This window comes from Lycorma delicatula, chromosome 4 (genome assembly GCF_047948215.1).
Source record: "Lycorma delicatula isolate Av1 chromosome 4, ASM4794821v1, whole genome shotgun sequence".
Lineage (NCBI taxonomy): Eukaryota > Metazoa > Arthropoda > Insecta > Hemiptera > Fulgoridae > Lycorma > Lycorma delicatula.
This window is the reverse complement of record NC_134458.1, coordinates 34534886-34555414: the sequence shown is the minus strand read 5'-3', so window position 1 is coordinate 34555414 and position 20529 is coordinate 34534886. Positions and strand designations below refer to the sequence as shown.

At 30.2% G+C, this 20529-nt stretch overlaps 1 protein-coding gene across 3 annotated transcripts in view; it reads left to right on the top strand.

The window, feature by feature from the left end:
• Positions 1–20529, top strand: part of PlexB (plexin B) — a 113597-nt gene that overhangs the window by 84500 nt on the left and 8568 nt on the right. For 2 of the 3 annotated variants that reach the window (XR_012756064.1, XM_075362654.1), the window contains exons 19-22: positions 8112–8265; positions 13017–13202; positions 15271–15634; positions 18023–18386. Coding sequence is in view for 2 of the 3 variants with exons in the window: in XM_075362654.1 (XP_075218769.1) it covers positions 8112–8265; positions 13017–13202; positions 15271–15634; positions 18023–18386 (1068 nt within the window). In the remaining variant the exon portion in view is untranslated. The remainder of the gene's footprint in view (positions 1–8111; positions 8266–13016; positions 13203–15270; positions 15635–18022; positions 18387–20529) is intronic. The other variant, XM_075362655.1, reaches the window with a different exon arrangement.

Here is a 20529-nt window from a genome sequence, read left to right as displayed (position 1 = left end):
CTTTTTAATTGTAGAGCTAGGTCTTCCAAAAATTGTTGAAGATTTTCGGTTAAATGAGCAAGATAATTTTCTCCATTTGAACAATTTGGTAGAGTGACAGGACCCAAAAGGTAGTCGTTAAAAATACCATATGTTCAGAGAAAATCTTTGTTGATGGCTACTTTGGAAGGTACCATGAGGATTCTTGTTGCTCCAGTTACGCTGGTTGTGATAGTTTTTTAAACACCATTCCTGTTGAAAGAAGCTTCATTTTTACATTGTTAACATGATCAACAGTAATATTCGCTCTATAAAATTATTATTTATAAGTGAAAAATTAATATCAATTATTTCTTTATTATTTACATATTAAATCTTATTGTGATAACTAAATAATTAGTTATTTTGATACTAATTTACAATACTAGAATTACCAATAAATAAAAATAATATTTAATCGAATTGAATGTAAAGTGGAGGACATGAAAACAGACATAAAATTGTAACATCAATTTTCTGCCATAACTCGGCTATTTGTTAACCGATTTTAAGAAATGAAATGTCATTTTGTTCAAAATAAAAGGCTTAATATTTAGCTAAACCATAAATTTTGATAAAACTAATACTTAAGAAGATATATTGAATTGAAAAATAAACATGGCCACCATTTTGTAATTTGCAAAGGTATTTGAGTCCTGATTTTTTGCTAATTTTAAAACTCTATTACCAAGATGCTAACCAAATATTAATGTGATTTGTACATCTGAACTTGAGATATAAATTTTTATATAAAAATAATAAAATGGCGTACAGGAGGAGAACAAAGGAGAAATCACCATTTTCCCTAAGGATATTTTTTGTTTAGTTTTTCAAGTAGAATCCAAAAAGGTATAGCCAGTCCACCATTTTAGAAACATCTGAATATATAATAATATTAGTGACAGATGGTAAATGTACCTTTAATAAGAATGGTATAAATTTTCAACATCTTCAAAATCCTTACAACATTTGCTTTTAATCATACATATTTTTAATTTTATACATTATGATGAAGCATAGAAGTCTCTGTGAAGTGTGCTTAATATGAATAAAAGAGAAAATAATAAACAAAAGTACATGGTAATTAGTTTTAATAGACTAATTTTATATTTAAAAAAATAAATAAAAATAATAGCCTATTAATTATAATTTTTATCTTAATAATATTAATGTTAGTAAAATTAGTTAAGCTCTTTTAGATTCATCATTCCTTACAACTTGATATTTCCACATCTCAGTGAGGAGAATCCTGGAAAATAAAGGAGGGGAAGTAAAATTTATACGGATGGTTGATGCCAGATCTAACAAACTGGTTCCCATATATTATTGAGATTAGATAAATTGTACATACTTGCTGTTTGGACAAGTTGTACATAATTGTCATGCAGTACAGAGGAAATGTACAAAATGCTGGCCAAAGGTGTAACATAAGTATTATAAAGTTCTAATCAAACTAAAATTTAAGTAAACAAGGATTTGCACTGTTTTTACTTCATTTATATTCCCTTTGTGTAATAGTAGTAACAGTTAGTGACAGAAATTGCATGAAAGTATATATTTTTTATGTTAAAATGTCTTATATCCTGAAAAGATAAGGTAGATTTGCAACTTAAAAGTGAAAAACAAGATTATTATATTTTTTTAAATTTTGTATACTTTTGAAAAATGTAATTTTGTCAGACACTAAAATGTTACATCAGAACATTATGAGAGAAAGTTTGATTTAAAATTAAAGAACAAATTAAAGCAATTTGGTAAAGGTTTAGAAGGCTGTTATCAAGTGTAAGAAAAGGATGGTAAAAATCAGTTTGTCATTAGAAAAAGAAAAGAAAGGTTACTCTAAGAAACGTATCCTTTAAGCTGGAAAGTAGGCCTGGTTTCTGAGGACATAGTGTATTTTAATCACATATTATTACCCATCTTTGTGTAGCATTTTTTAACAGTCTGAAATTTATACTGGAGATTTTAACAATTTTAAAACTAGAACTTTGTTCTCATACAGCATAGTTTGTAGCCTGTGTCTTAAAACTATATCAGTTTAATCTTAAAAACCTGTAAATAATTATGGTAATTTATTAATACAGAACATGTTTTTGTAAAATTCAAACAAAATCTCAGAGTTTGTCATAAGTATATTAAAAAATAGATATCAAATAAATTATATGATGTGTAGGCAATTAATTAATTCTGACGAAATATTTTCTTACTTTTTCTTAATTGCATAAACATCTTAGCAAAAGTGTATATCTTTGGTCACTGATGACAGGTTTTAATGTTTCTTCTAATTTTTGTTGTTTTTTTTTTTATTTGATTACTCATCAGCTATCCATCAATTTTATTTCCGTTAATACTACTGTGGATACTAAAAACATCTTAATTCTTTTACTATTTTCTGGTCAAAATCAAATTTTTAATTTGCTGAACTTAATTCCAGTGAATCATAACTTAACATTAAAAAAGACTTAATATGCTCTATTTTTGTCATCGGTAAGCAAAAGAAAAAAAACTGCCTTCCCCAATTATTTTGTGTTTATTAAGTATAATAAAGTATATAAAGTATAAGTATAATTAAGTATATAAAGTATATACATATATACTTTTATTCTTCCTTTAAGTTTCTTTGGTAGTTTGAGTTTGCTACACATGTCATTCTGTTGGTTGATGTATGTTATTGGAACTGAGTTTATTTAGTTTGAGTTAACTCATCATACTTAATATTGCACTGCATCTCTTCTTTAGCTTTTTACAAAGTCACTTTTCCTCAGTTTGCAACTTTATTGCTATATTTGCCAGTGAAGCTTTCTTTTTGTGTAGGACATGGCCAATACTCTATGTCAACCTGCTCTCCCTTAATTTGCCAAAAATTGATGAAAATTTAAGTATTCTATGTACATGATGTTCTTAATCATTATAAGAGAACATCATTGAAATTCATCCCATACAGGACCATCACAGTATCTTCATTTCAATGCTGTTAAATGTTTTCTATATATAAGTTATCTCTGTAAATATTCTGTACCATACTGGGTTATTTGGTCTTAATAAGTGTATGATACACCAGTTATAAGACCAGTAGTATTGGTTGGTATGGAATATTTGGTTACAATGTCTAAAGGTAACAATGAAGATGAAGATTTTGTAATGCCCTATTTGTTGTTTCTGTATCATTGTGTTTCTATTGCTTCAATGAGATCAGTACTCCCAGCCTTCCGAGAATGATGTATTTTACCTTCTCCCAGTTATTTTTAAGAGCAGTAGGATGAAATTGTTAAAGTCAGGATTGTGTTCATCTTGAAATATGAACACAGGTTCATAAATAGAAACATGTAAAATTAACTTATGAAAAAAATTTACGAGAATGGATCAGTGGTTCTTGAGTGTTACTGTTTATGGGTATGCTAGTGTAATGTTTGTTTATGTCATTTATACACTCTGTATACGTAGTCTTAGTTTAAAAGTTGTTGTCTGTTGGTGTGAATTACATGAAATTATTTTTGAATGGAGTTTTGTGAAAATGTCAGTTATTCATTAACAGGTGTGTCACCAGCACATTGATAATACCACTTTTGCTGTAGCATTGTGTTCTTACAAAAGTGATTGGTGATTGTTTTACAAATTGAAAGACGGAATTAAAAATATGTCTCAAAGAGTGTGCTGGACTTGAACATCACCACCTTATTTATTATTTCAGTGTGATGAGATTTTATTTATTTATATGTTTTGATGTTGGCACATGGTATAGTGAACACACATTCTTATATATATATCTGATTAAAATTGTTCTGTGAGTTGTCATTTTGTAGTCATAAAGTTTATTTTTCACTTACTCTCATTAAAAAAAATTTCTTTTTATTTTGACTGTAAGTTTACTTGCAATTGAATTTTGATAAATAATGAGTAAATTCAATATCGCTGGGCAACATATCCTATAATAATGTTGGCTGAAAAGTGTGTTTGCTGTCCAACTAAAAGCAGAATTAACTATTAAAGAGGCAAAAAAATGTTCAAACTGGATAGATAGTAGTATACAGAAGTATACTACTATCCTTCGTGCTATAACAGAGTGGTTAAATCTAATAGTGCTAGACCTCTTAAGTGTCATGTTGGTAAAAAGTGTAAATCAAGTGGTACTCCCTCACAATTTAGAAGTCAGTGTAATTCAGTTATTGATCATGGTTTTCTTACTCGCAAACTTCAATTGCTTTGGAATAATATCAAATAAAATCTCAAGCATATGCAAACAAAAAGGATTTGTCTACTCGTGTTGACAAGCTTGAAGTTGACACTTCAGATAAACTTGTTAAATTTGCTGAGACTGTAGACATACATGAGGAGCAAATTGTTGATGCCTTTGAGGAAATTAATACAGTTAGTAAAAATGTTGATGACCAAAGTATCAAACTGGAAGAAGATATTTTATCTGAACTATTCGAATGCAAACGCAAAGAATAAAATGTGATTATTTATAACTTTCCATAATCACAAATTGTCGACGAGGACAAGATTAGTTTGTTAGCTTTATTTGATGATGCTCAGTTTGATACTAATCAGGGTAATATTTATCACCTTGGTTGTAGAATCACTAATACGATTCGTCTGCTTGAAATTGTTCTTAAATCAAAAGAGCAAACATCATGGATTTTAATTAACTCTACAGATAGAACTCTAAGGTAGTGTGCTTATTTTCAAAGTTGCTACTTTTACTAGATAGAAGGAAGAATGCTGGTGAATCCAGTTTTATATTCAAATACATCAGCAGAGTTCTAAAAACTACTGAAAAGAAAAATCAGTGTTCAAAAAACCTCTAAAGAAAAGGGTCAAAAATCACTCATCGAATAAACTAATTATGTATTATCAGAATGTACATAGCATTAAGAATAAGCTTAACAGAATTCGAATCTAGTTTTTATACTTGTCTAACTGAACACGATATAATTGCATTTACTGAATCCTGGCTGGATAATATAGTTAAGGACTCAGAATTTGTTATACCCGATTACAAAACTTAGAATCGATAGAAACTTCATTCTGCTAATAAGTGTTAAGGTGGGGGACTACTGGCTTTGTGTTAAGTATCTACAAGTCAAATTATGTGCAATTCAGATATTTCAAGCAAATAATAATGGTGTTGAATTTACATTTCTTTAACTAAACTTCATGGGAAATAAATTAATCTTCTACTTAATATATTTGCCACCATTTGATAAAAAAGAGAAGATGTTTATTTAGACAATTGGATTATTATTTATCAACCCTTGCCACTATTTACAATATACATTCTGATTGTTCATTTATCACGTGTGGGAACTTTAATCTACATGACTATTGATTAGACAACAAAGGATGACATTACTGTTGTTGAGGGCAACTGGAGAACCATCAGACTGGGTAATCAGAAGAGTTGCAAGTTATATTGTGGAAATTGTAATTGCCATTACAAACATAATTACATATTCTAACAAAGTTGGAATTTTTATATACCTGGTTTTCATTGACATTTTAGATATTAAGTATGAAATCTGTTTAGATCCACTTTTCAATAGTTGATAGTTTCCACCATTTTCTCAGTTTTCTGCTTGTTTTGATTTTTGTTTTCCTCTGTTGTTTAATGAAACCATTTTGATTTTTAAAAATTGGATTTTATTGGTTTAACATAAAAATTTGGAGCTATTGATCGAGTTAAGTGCAATATTTCTTCTTGCTGTATTGATAAAAAAGTTGATAAATTTTACAATATACTTTATGAACTTTTTATATTTTTATGAACTAACTTGCTTTGTTTGTATTAAAAAAATTGCTTCTACATATCCACATTAGTTCAATTCGGAATTAAAATGAGCAGTAAAACTGAAAAAAAGGCTTCATGTATAAAGAAAATCTGTCTGAATATACTTATAAAGAATTTAGTATCCAAAGAGCAACTTGCAATAAATTATCCAACCTAGCTATAAAAACTGCGTAAATAAAAGCAAAAACAACATTAAATGTAATCCAAAAATGTTTGGAGATATGCTGATACAAAAATAAAAACAGTAGTTTTGTACCTAATAGTGTTTGTTACCAAAGCAAAATTTTGGAAAATGGATTTTAAACTGTTAATCTGTGTGCAGATTACTAAAATTTAAGGTTACTTAAGATTATTTGCTTAAGATTGTACTCTGATGAGTCATCCAATTCTGTTGTTGTCAATAGTTCAAGTGAATATGATTAGTACTTTTATAGTAGCTCTATGTCAATGAGTTTCATCAAAGTAGCCGCAGAAAAAAATATTGCTGAAACTGTAACATGTACGTGAAGGCTTGAGCACTGGCCTTGTTGGTATTCCTGTAAAGTTTATTAATGAGTTTAGTTATCAAACCTCTTTTACTAATTTTCAATGAATCACTTCTACTTGAACAATTTCCATCTCCATGGAAACTGTCTTATGTTACTCTTGTTTCAAAAAAGCAAATGTTTGTAATTATTGTTTTGTCGTAATTAATTTTATCTTTGCTAAGCTATTTCATTAAACTAACGTGTGATCATGCCCAATTGTTCTACTTATACTAATTTAGCTACATATATGGAATATATTGTAAAGGCATTCAATTTCAATATTCAGGTTAATTCTGCTTATACTGATATGAAATCTGCTTTTGATAGTTACTCATGATATACTCAAAAATAATTATTCAATTCTGGAATTATAGGTAGTTTATTATCTTGGACAGTCATTCTTAAAAAAACATAAACTATATGTCAAAATAAAATTTTTTACAAGTTATGAATTTTGAAGCAATTTCAGGAGTATTCCAAGGCTCAACTGTAATCCACCATTCATTATTCTTATGATAAATGATGTGGTTGATGTAAGCAAGTACTTTGAAATTTGTTATTTGCGGATGACTTAAAATTATACAAATCAATTAAATGTAATGATGATGCAATAAAATTACAAACCGATTTGATCATTGTTGAAGAATGGTGCAGATGCATCAGGTTTGAGTTTAACTTCCCAAAGTGTGCAGCTATACCCTTTCATAGGGAGTCATTACCTTTCATTGAGTGTGATTACTGTTTGTACAATAAAAAATTAGATGCATCAGTGAAGTAAAGGATATACGAGTGATTTTTGAATATGATCTCTCATTTATGTCCCATATCAAAAATCTTGCCTTATATATAAAGGTTAACAAAAGATTTTCTTTACATGTACACCTTCTGTTTATTAAAAGTTTAGTAAAGCCCTTTGTTTAAGTCTATTTTGTTGTATACTTCAGAAATATAGTCCTCAAACACTGAAATATTATCAAAGCTATTAGAAAGGATTCAAAATGGATATGAATCCTTACAAATCTATTCCTATCGCATCGAGAGTTCTATGAGTTACTTCAAACATAACTTTACTGAGATTTAAAAAATTTTGAACTTGTGTACTCTTAAATCATATCAAAACTATCAAGATCTACTGTTTTTATTCAAAACTGTAAAATCACACATCGATTCATCAGAACTGTTAGGTTTTATTAATTGGCATGTGTCTGCTAGATTGTTGTAACCTAATAATGTTATTTTTCTATTTGGTGTTAGAGGTACTGAATTATCCTATCAATCTGTTGTATTGATATTGTATTTGTTAGTAAATCCTATGTGCAGCGATATTGATTTTAATTAGTTATCCTTGCAGTTTTTCAAAAAATATAATAAAAAAGAGTTTTTTCATTTAAATAACCAATATTTCAACTCTTGTATTAATTACAACTTTATAAATAACTATTCATATATTCATGGTTTTTAACAATACTATGCCAATATAAAAATCAGCTTATATGTAAAAAGGGTATTTGCTCATTTATTCTTTAAATAGATAAATAAATATTTTGTGAGTTTTTCCATTTTGGGTTATTAAAATTTATAATGAAGTGAGAAAATGACTAAACTGAAAACACAACAAAAACACGATTTATTCTGCATGCTGTATATTAAAATCAGGTCAAAATATTCTGCATTTTGCCACCAGAATTTGTAAAATTATTAGTGCTTTAACACATGTTTTAGCATTAGTATCATTTGTCATTTTAATTGTAATAAAAGAATGGTTTGTTTGTTCACAGACTGTTCATGTTGTGCAAGATGATGTAGATGAAAAAATTCAATGTAAAGTCTTAGATTGCGATACAATAAGTCAAGTCAAGTCAAAAATACTCGATGCACTTTATAAAAATACCCCGTTCTCTTTAAGACCTTCTATTTATGAATTGGATCTTGGTAAGTATTGTTTTTATTCATCACATTTTTATTTTATATTTTTATTTATACTTTGTGTGTCAAAATATTACTCTCATATTACAAATCATTAACTTGGTGACATAAAATATCCCTAGTAAACTAGGAAAATTTATTCTTGGAACTGGCAATATGAAATAAAATGTATAATTAAAACTTTTTTTGCTTAAACAAAAATAAGGGTACATGAATTGAATAATTATACTCCATTTCAATTTTACTCTACCAAAAATGTAGGATAGAACTACATTCTGACTGAATTAAACCAATAAAATCAGACTGGTTCAAGTTAAATTAAAGGAAATATAACTTAATCTACTACTTAAAAGTAATTTACTGATTGATCTGAAATTAAAAATAATGAAATGATTGATCTGAAATTGGAAAAGACTAACTGCTGAACATTTAGTTCTTTAGCCTGTTTGATGTAACTTTGTAATAATAATTGTTATTGATTATGGAAAATATTGCCATAATTCCAAGTTAAATTAATAAAAACTGCATGGATATTAGCTAACATGAATTTTATTTGCTTATAAAGAAAATACATTTACAACATGTAATTTCTTACTGAAAAATCTGATAATTTTAAATCTGGAAACAACATTCTGTTGAATGGTAATTTTCACTTTAGAAAAGTGACTATATGTAAAAAGTGAGGTCATCTTTTTAAATATTGTGTGCTATGGTGCAGCTAATAATTATTGACCAAAACCACCTTTCTTTCTTTCTTTTTCCTGTTTAGCCTCCGGTAACTACCATTTAGATAATTCTTCAGAGGATGAATGAGGATGATATGTATGAGTGTAAATAAAGTGTAGTCTTGTACATTCTCAGTTCGACCATTCCTGAGATGTGTGGTTAATTGAAACCCAACCACCAAAGAACATCTGCAGGGGTCTGTGTTAGGCCCCTTGCTATGGAACATCTTTTACGACCGGGTAAATCCTTTATCTGGAAGGAGTCAGCGTAGTCACTTACGCTGAAGACATTGCACTATTGGTGGAAGATAAGGAAATTGGTGATGCAGAGGATAAAGCAAATCGCTCCCTTCAACTCATAGACAACTGGCTAATAAACAACAATATGGAGAAGACCGCAGTCTTCTCCTACCCGACTGCAGTCGGCGTTTGGGTCGTGATCCGTGGAGAGGTTATAACTGAGGTCAAGGATACAAAATACCTAGGGGTGACAATAGATAAAAGTCTCAAGTTTGGCGGGCATATAAAAAATGTGTGCAAAAAAGTAGGGCTCACCATAAAAGCCATCAGGAGATTATTCATGGAACACACAGTACTGGGGGCCTCCAAACAGAAACTGATTGCGGCGGCAGCGGTGTCTGCGGCGTTATACGTGGCGCCGGTTTGGGCTGATGCAATCAGGGTACAAGGAAACAAGGAAAAACTGCGAAGAATGCACAGAACGGCATTGTTGGGAGTGGTGGCAGGGTATCGTAGTCTGTCATATGAAGCTATATGTGTGCTTGCGTCGGTCCCGTCAATAGAACTTCAGATCAATAGGAGGAAAGCGAGAGCGGAAGGGTGTAGTAGAGCTGAGACCGAGGCGATGACCCGACAGTGGTGGAAGGAAGTATGGGCAGAGACTAACGCTGCGGCCTGGACCAGAAGGTTAATAAGTGATTTGGACGCATGGCTGGATCGCCAACATGGTGAGGTGAACTTTTACATAACACAGATGATGTCGGGTCATGGATGTTTTGGTTACTATTTAAAAAGATTATGCAAGAGAGACACACCCAACTGCGACTACTGCCAGGAGGTGGACGACGCAGAGCATATGATGTTCGAATGCCGAAGATGGGCACAATACAGACAATTCATAGCAGTCAATAACCTGAACGCGAATAACATAGTAGAGTGGTCGCTAAGGAGGGAGCAGAACTGGAACGTTTTTAACAATTTCGCCGGTACGGTTCTTCGCATTTAGGAAGAGGAGGTGCGACGAAGGAATCGTTAGGTTCAATCGTAAATAGGGATAGGTGGACAGCCCCGTCTCTGAGAGCCTGTATGCCCTGGCGTACAGGTTTCGGTGAGGGGACGGGGACGGGGACTCCGGGGAGATTTCGCGGGGATAAAATTAAAAGACCTAGACCCGGCCGGCATGGCTGGTTTTGGGGGTGCGCGCACTCCTTGTGCTGGTCGCACCAGTTTGAGGCAAATGGCTTAAAGACTGAGACCCGGTTTCTGTCAGTGGTGGTGGGGAACGGCATAGCCGGGCTTTGCTCTCATCGGCGGGAATTAGAGGCAGGCAAGAAAAGATCTAGTACCGGGGCGGTTGACCTGCCGTGCCGGGTGTAAAACCGGTGAGCGGGAAGACCGCCTTAGAGTAAAAAGACACGTCTCTGGGCCGAGTATACTTAATTGGATGTCCGGCCCAGGGATGTAGGGGGAAAAAAAACCACCAAAGAACACCGGTATCCACGATCTAGTATTCAAATCCGTGTAAAAATAACTGGCTTTACTAGGACTTGAACGCTGTAACTCTCAACTTCCAAATCAGCTGATTTGGGAAGACGCGTTAACCACTAGACCAACCCGGTGGGTTTGACCAAAACCACCTAGAACATATCAAAATATCCTGCTTAGTATAAACTTACCGATTTATATAAAAATAGCTTTACAGGACAGGCAAGCATTACTGACATACAGCGCTATAGTGATATAGTAATTTATAAACGATGATGAATATTTATTTGGATTTGAAAACCTATTCATATAAATTGGTAAGTTTGTATTAAATTTGTTATTTTGGTGTGATCGAGGTGATTTTTGTTAATAATTATTAAAAATTGAAATTATATTTTATAGAGCCTGGTTTTATGGTTATTTACCTGAACTTTAAAGTATTTAAGTACATAGAAAAATAAATTATAATTTATATATGAAGAGAGTTTTGTGTTGGCATGTTACTCATACTTGAACTGACACTGCCTGTGCTACAATTCAAGTTTTTTATTTCATGGTGGATTACTTTGTTTAATGTTTTAAGTTTTTCAATATATTTACTACTTTTATTATCATGTAAATTCTTGTTGCTACCTTGTAAATAACCTGAAACTTACTCAGAAGTAATACGTGATTTATAATTTGACTTGGTTATCTTTTCTAATGTCCTGAAAATGAAATTATTACTTTCACTTTCACTAAATTCATATACAGAATGGTGGGAAAAATGATCCAACCATTGGTTTTGTTAAAAAAATATTTATTTGAATTGCAGTATAGAAAAGTAAAATACAATGTGTTTACCTGGAGATTATGTTTTGCTTATCACATGTTAATATGACCACCATCATGTCTAGCAACTTCTTCGACGTGAACTCCTATGTTGTTAATAACCTGATGACACATATATCTTCGGTTATCTTGTTGCACGCCTCAATGATCAACACTTGCAGTTCCATCACTATTGAAGGATGTTTAGGGAAAATCTTCTCCTTTAGAAATCCCCAAAGGAAATAATCACAGGACTGTGTAATCATTAGGACTGATTGCCAGCCACTTCTTTCCACACGCAAAATGATTAGAAAATTGGTTTGAAATTACGTTTGCATTAAAAGTTTCATGCAGAAAGTCTAAAACATTACCTGTGTGCAGTCTGGCTCCATCCTGCATGAACCACTTGTTTTCTAATCAAAACCCTTTTGCAAGAAGCTTAGGAACAAAATTATTATGCAGCATTTTTAAGTAACGTTCAGTGTTCAAAAAAGAATGACCCTATTATGTCATTACTAGAGGTAATGGCCCGTACTGTAAATCTTGGAGTATGATGCACCTTTTCATGAAGGACGTGTGGATTTTCAGAAGCCCCAAAACACATTTTGTTTATTAACAATCCCGTCTAGGTGAAAAACCAAATATCATTCAACAATACGTTTTGGTTCACAGCCTGTTCAGTGATGCCATTCTTTGATGTTTGTTGTCAACTGTTAATTTAGACAATGCTGTTATTTTGTACGGATATAAATGCAAATCGGTTTTTAAAATTCGCTGCACAGATCGTCTAGAAATCCCAAGTTGTGCTGTTGCTTTTCTTGTTGATTTGCCCAGGCTCCTCAGCAATGCTGCTCTGACAGCTTCGACATTCTGTGGAGAATGAAAATTGGCAGGCTGTTCGTGCTTACTCTCAAATACTGAAGCATCACTATTAAATTTTTCATAAAGTCTACGTATTTTTTTAAATGAGGGCAACCACAGAGTTTGAAAATGTGCACGAAACCGTCTTTGTGTAAGCACCACAATTTTAGTTTCATTAAAAAACAACACAGTCTTTACGTGCTGTTAACAGTCAGTCTTCCTTTGTTAACCATCTTGGAACAGTATAGAAACAGCGCACTTGGAAAGACAAGAAACATATTTATGAACTGCTGTCACTTTTGCCAACATAAAACGCATCATTAATTTATTAACCTAAACAATTATTACCAAAATAAATGTTGGATCATTTCTTGTGCCATCCTGTAATATAAATACTTTTTCACTGTTTTTTAACAATTTTATTGATATAAAAAACATTTATGTCAGTAAAAGTAAAAAACTCTTAGACAGAGATATTTTAGAATGTTAGTACTGAAGAAAATTAAAATTGCATTCCAGTAAATTATTAAACTGTACTATGAATATAAAATTACCTGATGAATTTGTTGATGAATTAACACATGCCTACAATATTTCCTTGCAAAAATATAAATTAATTGAATTTCTTTCTTTTAGAATGGCGGCATGGGAGAGGAGGACATTTAACACTTCAGGATGAAGATGTTACTACAAAATCTGTTTGTGGGTGGAGGAAATTAAATACATTAGCCCATTATGGTGTTAAAGAGTCAGCAGTTATGTCTCTTATTCCACGTCAGAATGATGGTTATAATTCTAATTGCAAACAGCTTTGCCAGAATTGTAAGTACTCTAATTATGATGCATATTTAATTAAAATTCTTATTTTGTTTTTTAATTTAGTTAATGTTAAATCAAGATTTCTTGACTGATTTGCCCAGGCTCCTCAGCAACGCTGCTTTGACAGCTTCAACATTCTGTGGAGAATGTAAGTAACATCTTTTACGGACACCTGTTTTTAATCCTTTCATTCTTCCTCAAAATTTTACTTATTTTTTACTCTTTTTTACTTTTTACATATCCCTTGATTTTGCTTACCTCTTTTGATTTGACTTTTGACTTTTTTTATTTTGGTAAATATTTCATATAGTTTAATCCTTATTCATAAAGAATAAGAGTTCATTACCTGAAATGAACTACAACATAAAGCTAGATTTTGATGTTTTTTATTAATGCCCCTAAAACATTTAAATTAATAATTTTTTTTTTTTATAATTGTACTATTTTACTTAAAAATATTATTTGTTGAAATTTTAATTAGTAGATATATTTATTATTAATATATGAAATTAATTAAAAGTTACTTTATTTACCAATATGAAAACAGATTCCATTTGTGCAGTATTTTTATTACAACTAGCAAATTGTATTCTACAGTACATGACGATGATTGAGATACTTTTATACTTCCATCTTGAGGAAGATTTTTAAAAAACTGCTCTGTTTTTATGAGGTTCAAAAGTATTAAACTTCATTGATGATATGATTTTGTTAAAATTTTCAGTGATTCTGGCGTTACTGACATTAGAAGCGAAACAAAGATATTGGAGGACTACATTGTCCATCTCAGTATGTGAAATGTTAGATCTTACCTTGATAAACAAAATACAATATAGATACACAATAGATACACAATAGATATAGATATACAGTATACAATACAATATAGATATAAATAATAGATCACTAAATTATAAGTGTTAATCTATAAAAAGTTGCACTATATAGATTTATTCATACCATACATTTATTTTTTCCTGAAAACAAATTTGACTTGTCAAACAATCTCTTAATTTAACCATTTTTAATAAAGTATTACCGATATTATTTCACTGTTCACTATCTATCGTAAAATAATACTGTACTGCACTAAAAGAGTAATAAAGTAATTGAATTATATTTATTTTATTCTTTCTTATGGGGTTTATTGTTATCATCTTTGTAATATGTTTTTATTTGATTTTTCTGTTTAATCTGTAGTGTAACTAAAATTTTCACGTATTTTATACTCTTCTTTGGTGAAATTTGTTTCTAAATCTCAAATAACTTATGTTCATTGCTCGTGTATTTTTACCTTTAATGTTGTATTCATAACCTCTCAAAATTTCTTGACATCTCTCATGTTTTTCTTCTAGCTATTGTTTTCTGAACTAAATTATGCCAGTATCTGGCCTATCCAAAAAACTATCTTTTTTAATTTTTATTAAACACAGAAATTATACAAAACCAAAATTTAACTTAGTTTACCAATTTGTTTACATTATTACATATTGTATCATAGTATATCACAGAAAAAGTAGTAGATGTACTACTGCATTGTTGATATATAAGATGTACTGTTGATATATCTGCTCTTATAGTGTCCTATTCATTATTTTTATTTTTATATGTACTTTTGTTTTAAAGAATGTCTTTTAATAATGAACATTATAATGATAAATATATGTAATATCATAATAATAAATAAATTAATAAACAAAAAGAAACGATAAGATCTTATAAAAAAATTGGTGATAATTCTTTAACCGATTAACTTCTTATCTTTTGACTTATCTGTTTATCGAATTTCATTCACTTAAAATGTGAAAATCTAAGTTGTCTTAGCATTAACAAATGTAAGCAAGTAGTTGCAGCAAAGTTACAAAAATACATTAGAGTGTCATACAATTCCTACATGTATATAGGATTGTGAATCGATCTCTGACATGTGTTGAAGGTACACATTCCACATGTTGCAATATAAAAATGTGTAATACCGTGCTATATAATAATGACCAAATAAAAACGGTCTTATAGTAGTATTAAAATATATTTTGATAATATTGTACAGTATTTTTTAATTAAAGAGTAGCTTATAATATTGTTACAGGTACTGGGACGTATTTGAGTAGTTCATTGTCTCCGATAATGACAACAAATGGTGATATTGAGTCAGGATCGAACGTTCATGTATATCATCTTGTGAAGCCCATGGATGACCACAGCTATAAATCATCTGAAAGAACACATAAAGCAATACCAGAAATTTTTCTTACTAGGCTTTTATCTACTAAAGGAACGATACAGAAATTTGTTGATGATTTTTTTACAACAATATTGACAGCTAATGAAGCTTTACCGCCGGCTGTTAAATGGCTGTTTGACTTGTTCGATGATGCTGCTAGGCGACATAATATTGTAGATCCTGAGGTTATTCATGCTTGGAAATCCAACAGGTACTGCCAGAATTGAGTATCAGTCGATTTATAATAATTATCTCTGCGAGTGTGTAGTTTTAAAAAAAATTGTTTTATCAAATATTAGTTTCTTATTTTATAATTTTTATGTTATTACATTTAATGTTCATTGAAATTTTGATTGAATAAACTGAATCTGGGCATGGTATATCATTTGATATAAATATGAATTAATATGTATAATATCCCATTAAATTTAGTGCACACTGTAAGCAAATTAATGAGTGGAGATTAGAAAAGAAATTAGGCCCTGGGGAAGTTAGTAAACAGCTGTGTTACAGTCTGAAGCTTGCACATTACCCAGAACATCTCAGTAAGTGAGAACTAAATAATAAAACTAAATGCTGCGAGTAAATGTTAAATTCTAAAGGATGACATCACATTTAATGAACAAGTCCGCCATACTATATTGAACACTTTATATTTGTGGGTAATGGCTGTAGTAGTCTGTTATATAAAAAAAGAAACTGTTGAACATTTTTGCAAACTTTTACTTTGGTGAAGGATTATGCCCTTTCATAAACAAAGATTTATCCACAAATTTTCAAATTAAATGTGTGTTTTTATTTGTATATAATTATATATATATATATATATAATTATATGTTTTCAAATTATATTAAATGTTTTTCCATTGAAACTAAGTATATTGGATATTAAGAATTTATCACAAGATGATACTGGAAGAAAGCTAACTGTTGTATTCTCTTAGTTTTTTTTTCAAAGGACCATGATAAATATTGATATAAGATGATAGTAGCCTATCAAAGTTGCTATTGATTTCTATGAAATAAAATTGATCAATAATTTATACAATTTATGGAATAAATATTTTTAATTATTTATTTATTTATTTTTTTAAATTAGCATAAGTATTTTTCAGATCTTTTAATTGTTTTAGATTTTCTGTATGTGTTCACAAAATTTTACAAAAGTATTTATTACAAAACCATGCACGATTACAAATATTGGAGATCTAACTTATGTTCATAAAAGAGTAACGTAAAAACTTGTTAGATAAAGGTCGCAATGATGTACATTGATATTTATTGCTATTACAGATACAAACTGAGATAGCAATATTTTTTTGAAATTTATTAGTTGAAGTTATGGGGCTTGGTGATCATACATATTTATCATGATTTCCTCATTTTTTCAATAACTTAAACAAGAAATGGGGTTAGAGAATAATTTTCTTGTTTAAATTAATTAATATAGAAAACTAAGATTTTTCTTTCGTTACTTAAATTATTATATTCGGTAGTCACTTTACTCATAGTATTTTTTCCTTCTCATGAAGGGAACAACTGAATGGTGAATGAATTGTGTGCTCATTTTATACTAATATTTTATATGGGAAATGACCGATAACTTGAAGGATTGGCTATTATTTTTGGGTAGTCGTGTGTACTGAAACATAATGTGTTTCCGGCTTTCCCATTGTTTCTAGTAGAAGATGAATGAGGGATTTCATTATTTCTCTGTATGTGTAAGGGAATTTATTTTTTATCGTAAGAATAAATAAAATAATAAAAGTAATTTTAATTACAATGCATGGTAATAAAGTTCCTTGTTGCAATCTTATAAGATTATTATTGTGTATAATAATGATACAGAAACTAAAATTTGGTGGAATGCAAGATTATAAAATAATCTCTCTTTGCAAGATAAATCCTGAAAGAAAAAACTGTTGTAGATAACACTATACATTGAATTTAAATATTAGAAATCGCAGTAATGAACAAGTCAATTTTTTAATGAGATGATTGTAAGAAGAATTTTCATAGGGTAAACATGCATCTGTTTGTCCTGTGTTTCTTATTTTTCTCGGCATTTAAAAAAAAATAAAGAATACTTCTCTGGTAAAATTTTCAGAAAGAGTTTTTTTTTTGTATATAACTGCTGCATTCCATATTACTCTCATAAAATATGATTGTAATAAATGTGTGATACAAATAGTGTTCAGAATTAAAATTATATATTTGTTAAAAATAAAAATTGTTACATCTCATTTTATTTAGTCAGTAAAAATTTTAGGGTATGGGTGGATATATATTAATAAACTATTCTTTTAATTCACAGAATGTGGATGTGTTGATTATATTAATTTGTCTGGTAATAACTCTAATCTTTAAATAAACTGGCATTTTATATAAAATTATTTATAACTGTGAGCAAAACCCATTCTAGATGTTTTTCATAGATATTTTTATTTTTATTTAAGAGGTATTAGACTGACTGAGAGTTTACACCAAAACTTACATTGCCTTATTTTTATGAATAATATTGGGATTTTTACTTATTCCTTTTTTGTAATTTTTTCTGTGATTTTTGATTACTGATTTTAATTATTTTGCTATTTTTCAGTCTTCCATTAAGATTCTGGGTGAATTTCATCAAGAATCCAGATTTCATATTTGACATAAACAAGACCACGGAAGTGGATTCTTGTTTGTCAGTTATAGCTCAAACATTCATGGATGCTTGTTCAACAACAGACCATCGATTAGGCAAGGATTCTCCGTCAAATAAGTTGCTGTTTGCTAAAGATATCCCACATTATAGAGAGATGGTGACACGGTTTTATTGTGACATTGCCCTTTTGCCACAGATAACTGATCAGGAACTCAGTTCTGCAATGCAGCAGTTGTCTCTTTCACAGGCGGGCCACTTCCATTCTGTTTCAGCTCTCAAAGAGCTGTATATTTATGTAACCAAGTATAGTGAACAGGTATTTGAAATTAATATTATTTAGTTATTTTTACTATTATGAACCTAAATTTGTATTTTCAGTTAGTTTTTTTAGGTTTAAACACTTGGGTACAGTAAGTAAGTACCATAGACCCTTTTGTTTTTAAACTGATAGTTGACTCAGAAGCTTCTGCTACAGTAGGTGACTAATTTATTCTCCTTGCCTATCTTAGACTTTCAACCATTAAAGATTATAAAAAAAATCCCTTTCAGCTCATCTAGAATGAAAATCCATTATAATCAGTTTATAATAACTTCTAAAATTATTATTGCAGAGAAACTGCTTTTATTAATGAATTTGTGTTTTTATCCCAGACCGTTCATATAATGTTCAGGACATCATTTTATGTATATTTTTCTTTGATGTAATATACTGTCAGATGCTAGTGAAGTAAATATAATGCTAACCTCATGTCACATATGATAAGAATCTTTGGTCATTGTGTGTTATGGGAACTGTTTGGAAAGAATTTCTTTAAGATCAAACAGAAGCTGTACATTAAATTATATTTGTCTGCTACAATCTATCAGTTAGGCTTATGTTCAGCTAAATATCTAGCATGTAGAAAAGAGCTCATTTTAAATAAAGGTTTACATAATTGTGTATTTTCAGATTATTGAAAATTAATTTTTAGGGGATTAGGTCTTTAGAAGTTGGGAGGCCCAATTCACCTTCAACATTTAATTAGATGCCTGAGGCATTGACAGGTGGAACTGAAGGAGATAGCTGACTCAATTGCAGAGGTTTCATTCAAAGTAAAAGAAATAAAGCATGAGGAAGTGAGAGTAAAAAGGAGATTATCAACTCACAGAACTAATTAATACTAACTGTTAAACTGAAAGAATAACTTTCCCGTCTTTATTTTTGTGGCTGTATAAAAAAGTTGCAAATAAGTATCTTCCAATTAGCAAAAGTTATATACTTATAATAGTACAGGCAATTTGTCATCAAAATAGGCTGTATTTGAAAATCCTTACCTACCGATTGATCTTTTGTCCATGCGTTAGGGATGATGAAGGAAGCTTAACTCCAGATTTTTAACATCCCCCTCCCATAGAGTTTTGAAAAAGTCGATAAACTCAAAACGTTTTTGAAATGCATTTTTCTCTGAATCTGCATTTTAGAGAAAAGTTTTTCAAACAAAGAATGTAGAGGACATTCTCCTCTACAATTAATGTCTTTGAAGTTATGTCGTATAATTTTAAATTGAAATACTAGGTGGTGCTGAAGTTGTAAAAAACGTAAACGAGTAGACCGGTTTCGAACACGTGCCCAATTCACAACATTTTCACACTTTCACAAGCTACAGCTCTAAAACGGTAAGTCGTACAAGAAAATTGTTTAAACAAAAGTTGTCTGTTTTTATGAGATTAACAACTTTTCCAAATGCAATACAGACGAAAAACAATTTTTTCCGGTGAAAAACCGAAAAAACACGTTTTTTACAACTTCAGCGCCACCTAGTATTTCAATTTCAAATTATACGGCATAACTTCAAAAACATTAATTGTAGAGGAGAATGTCCTCTACATTTTTTGTTTGAAAAACTTTTCTCTAAAATGCATAGATTCAGAGAAAAACTTATTTAAAAAATCTATTGGAGGGGGATGTTAAAAATCTGGAGTTAAGCTTCCTTCATCACCCCTAACATATGGAAAAAAAAACATCAATCGGTAGGTAAGGATTTTCAAATAAAAATACAAATTGACTGTACTATAAAGAAAAACTAGTACAGTAAAAAATTAGTTATGAGGATTTAACTCTGCTCTGACGTGCATTGCGCTTCTTAACAGTTGTTTACTTTTGAAATGATCGGCTTTTGGGCCAACAGTGGTGTGATTTATTATATGTTAATATTTTAATTTGTTCCAATTGTCTTCCACAGATTACTTTAGCTTTTTCTCCATAAGAAAAAAATAATTATTCAGATTTCTCAGTTCATTTTCATAATTTGTTAGTAGATAGTTATTGAGATGTATTTTGAGTTTGATGGGTTTCAGTGATGACAGTTTATTAAACATTATATTATTTAATAGTTACAATCAGTTAATTCTAATTATTGATAGTAATTAATTATTTATGTTGCTATTTTGAGTAGTAGCATTCTTTTATGAATACTAGT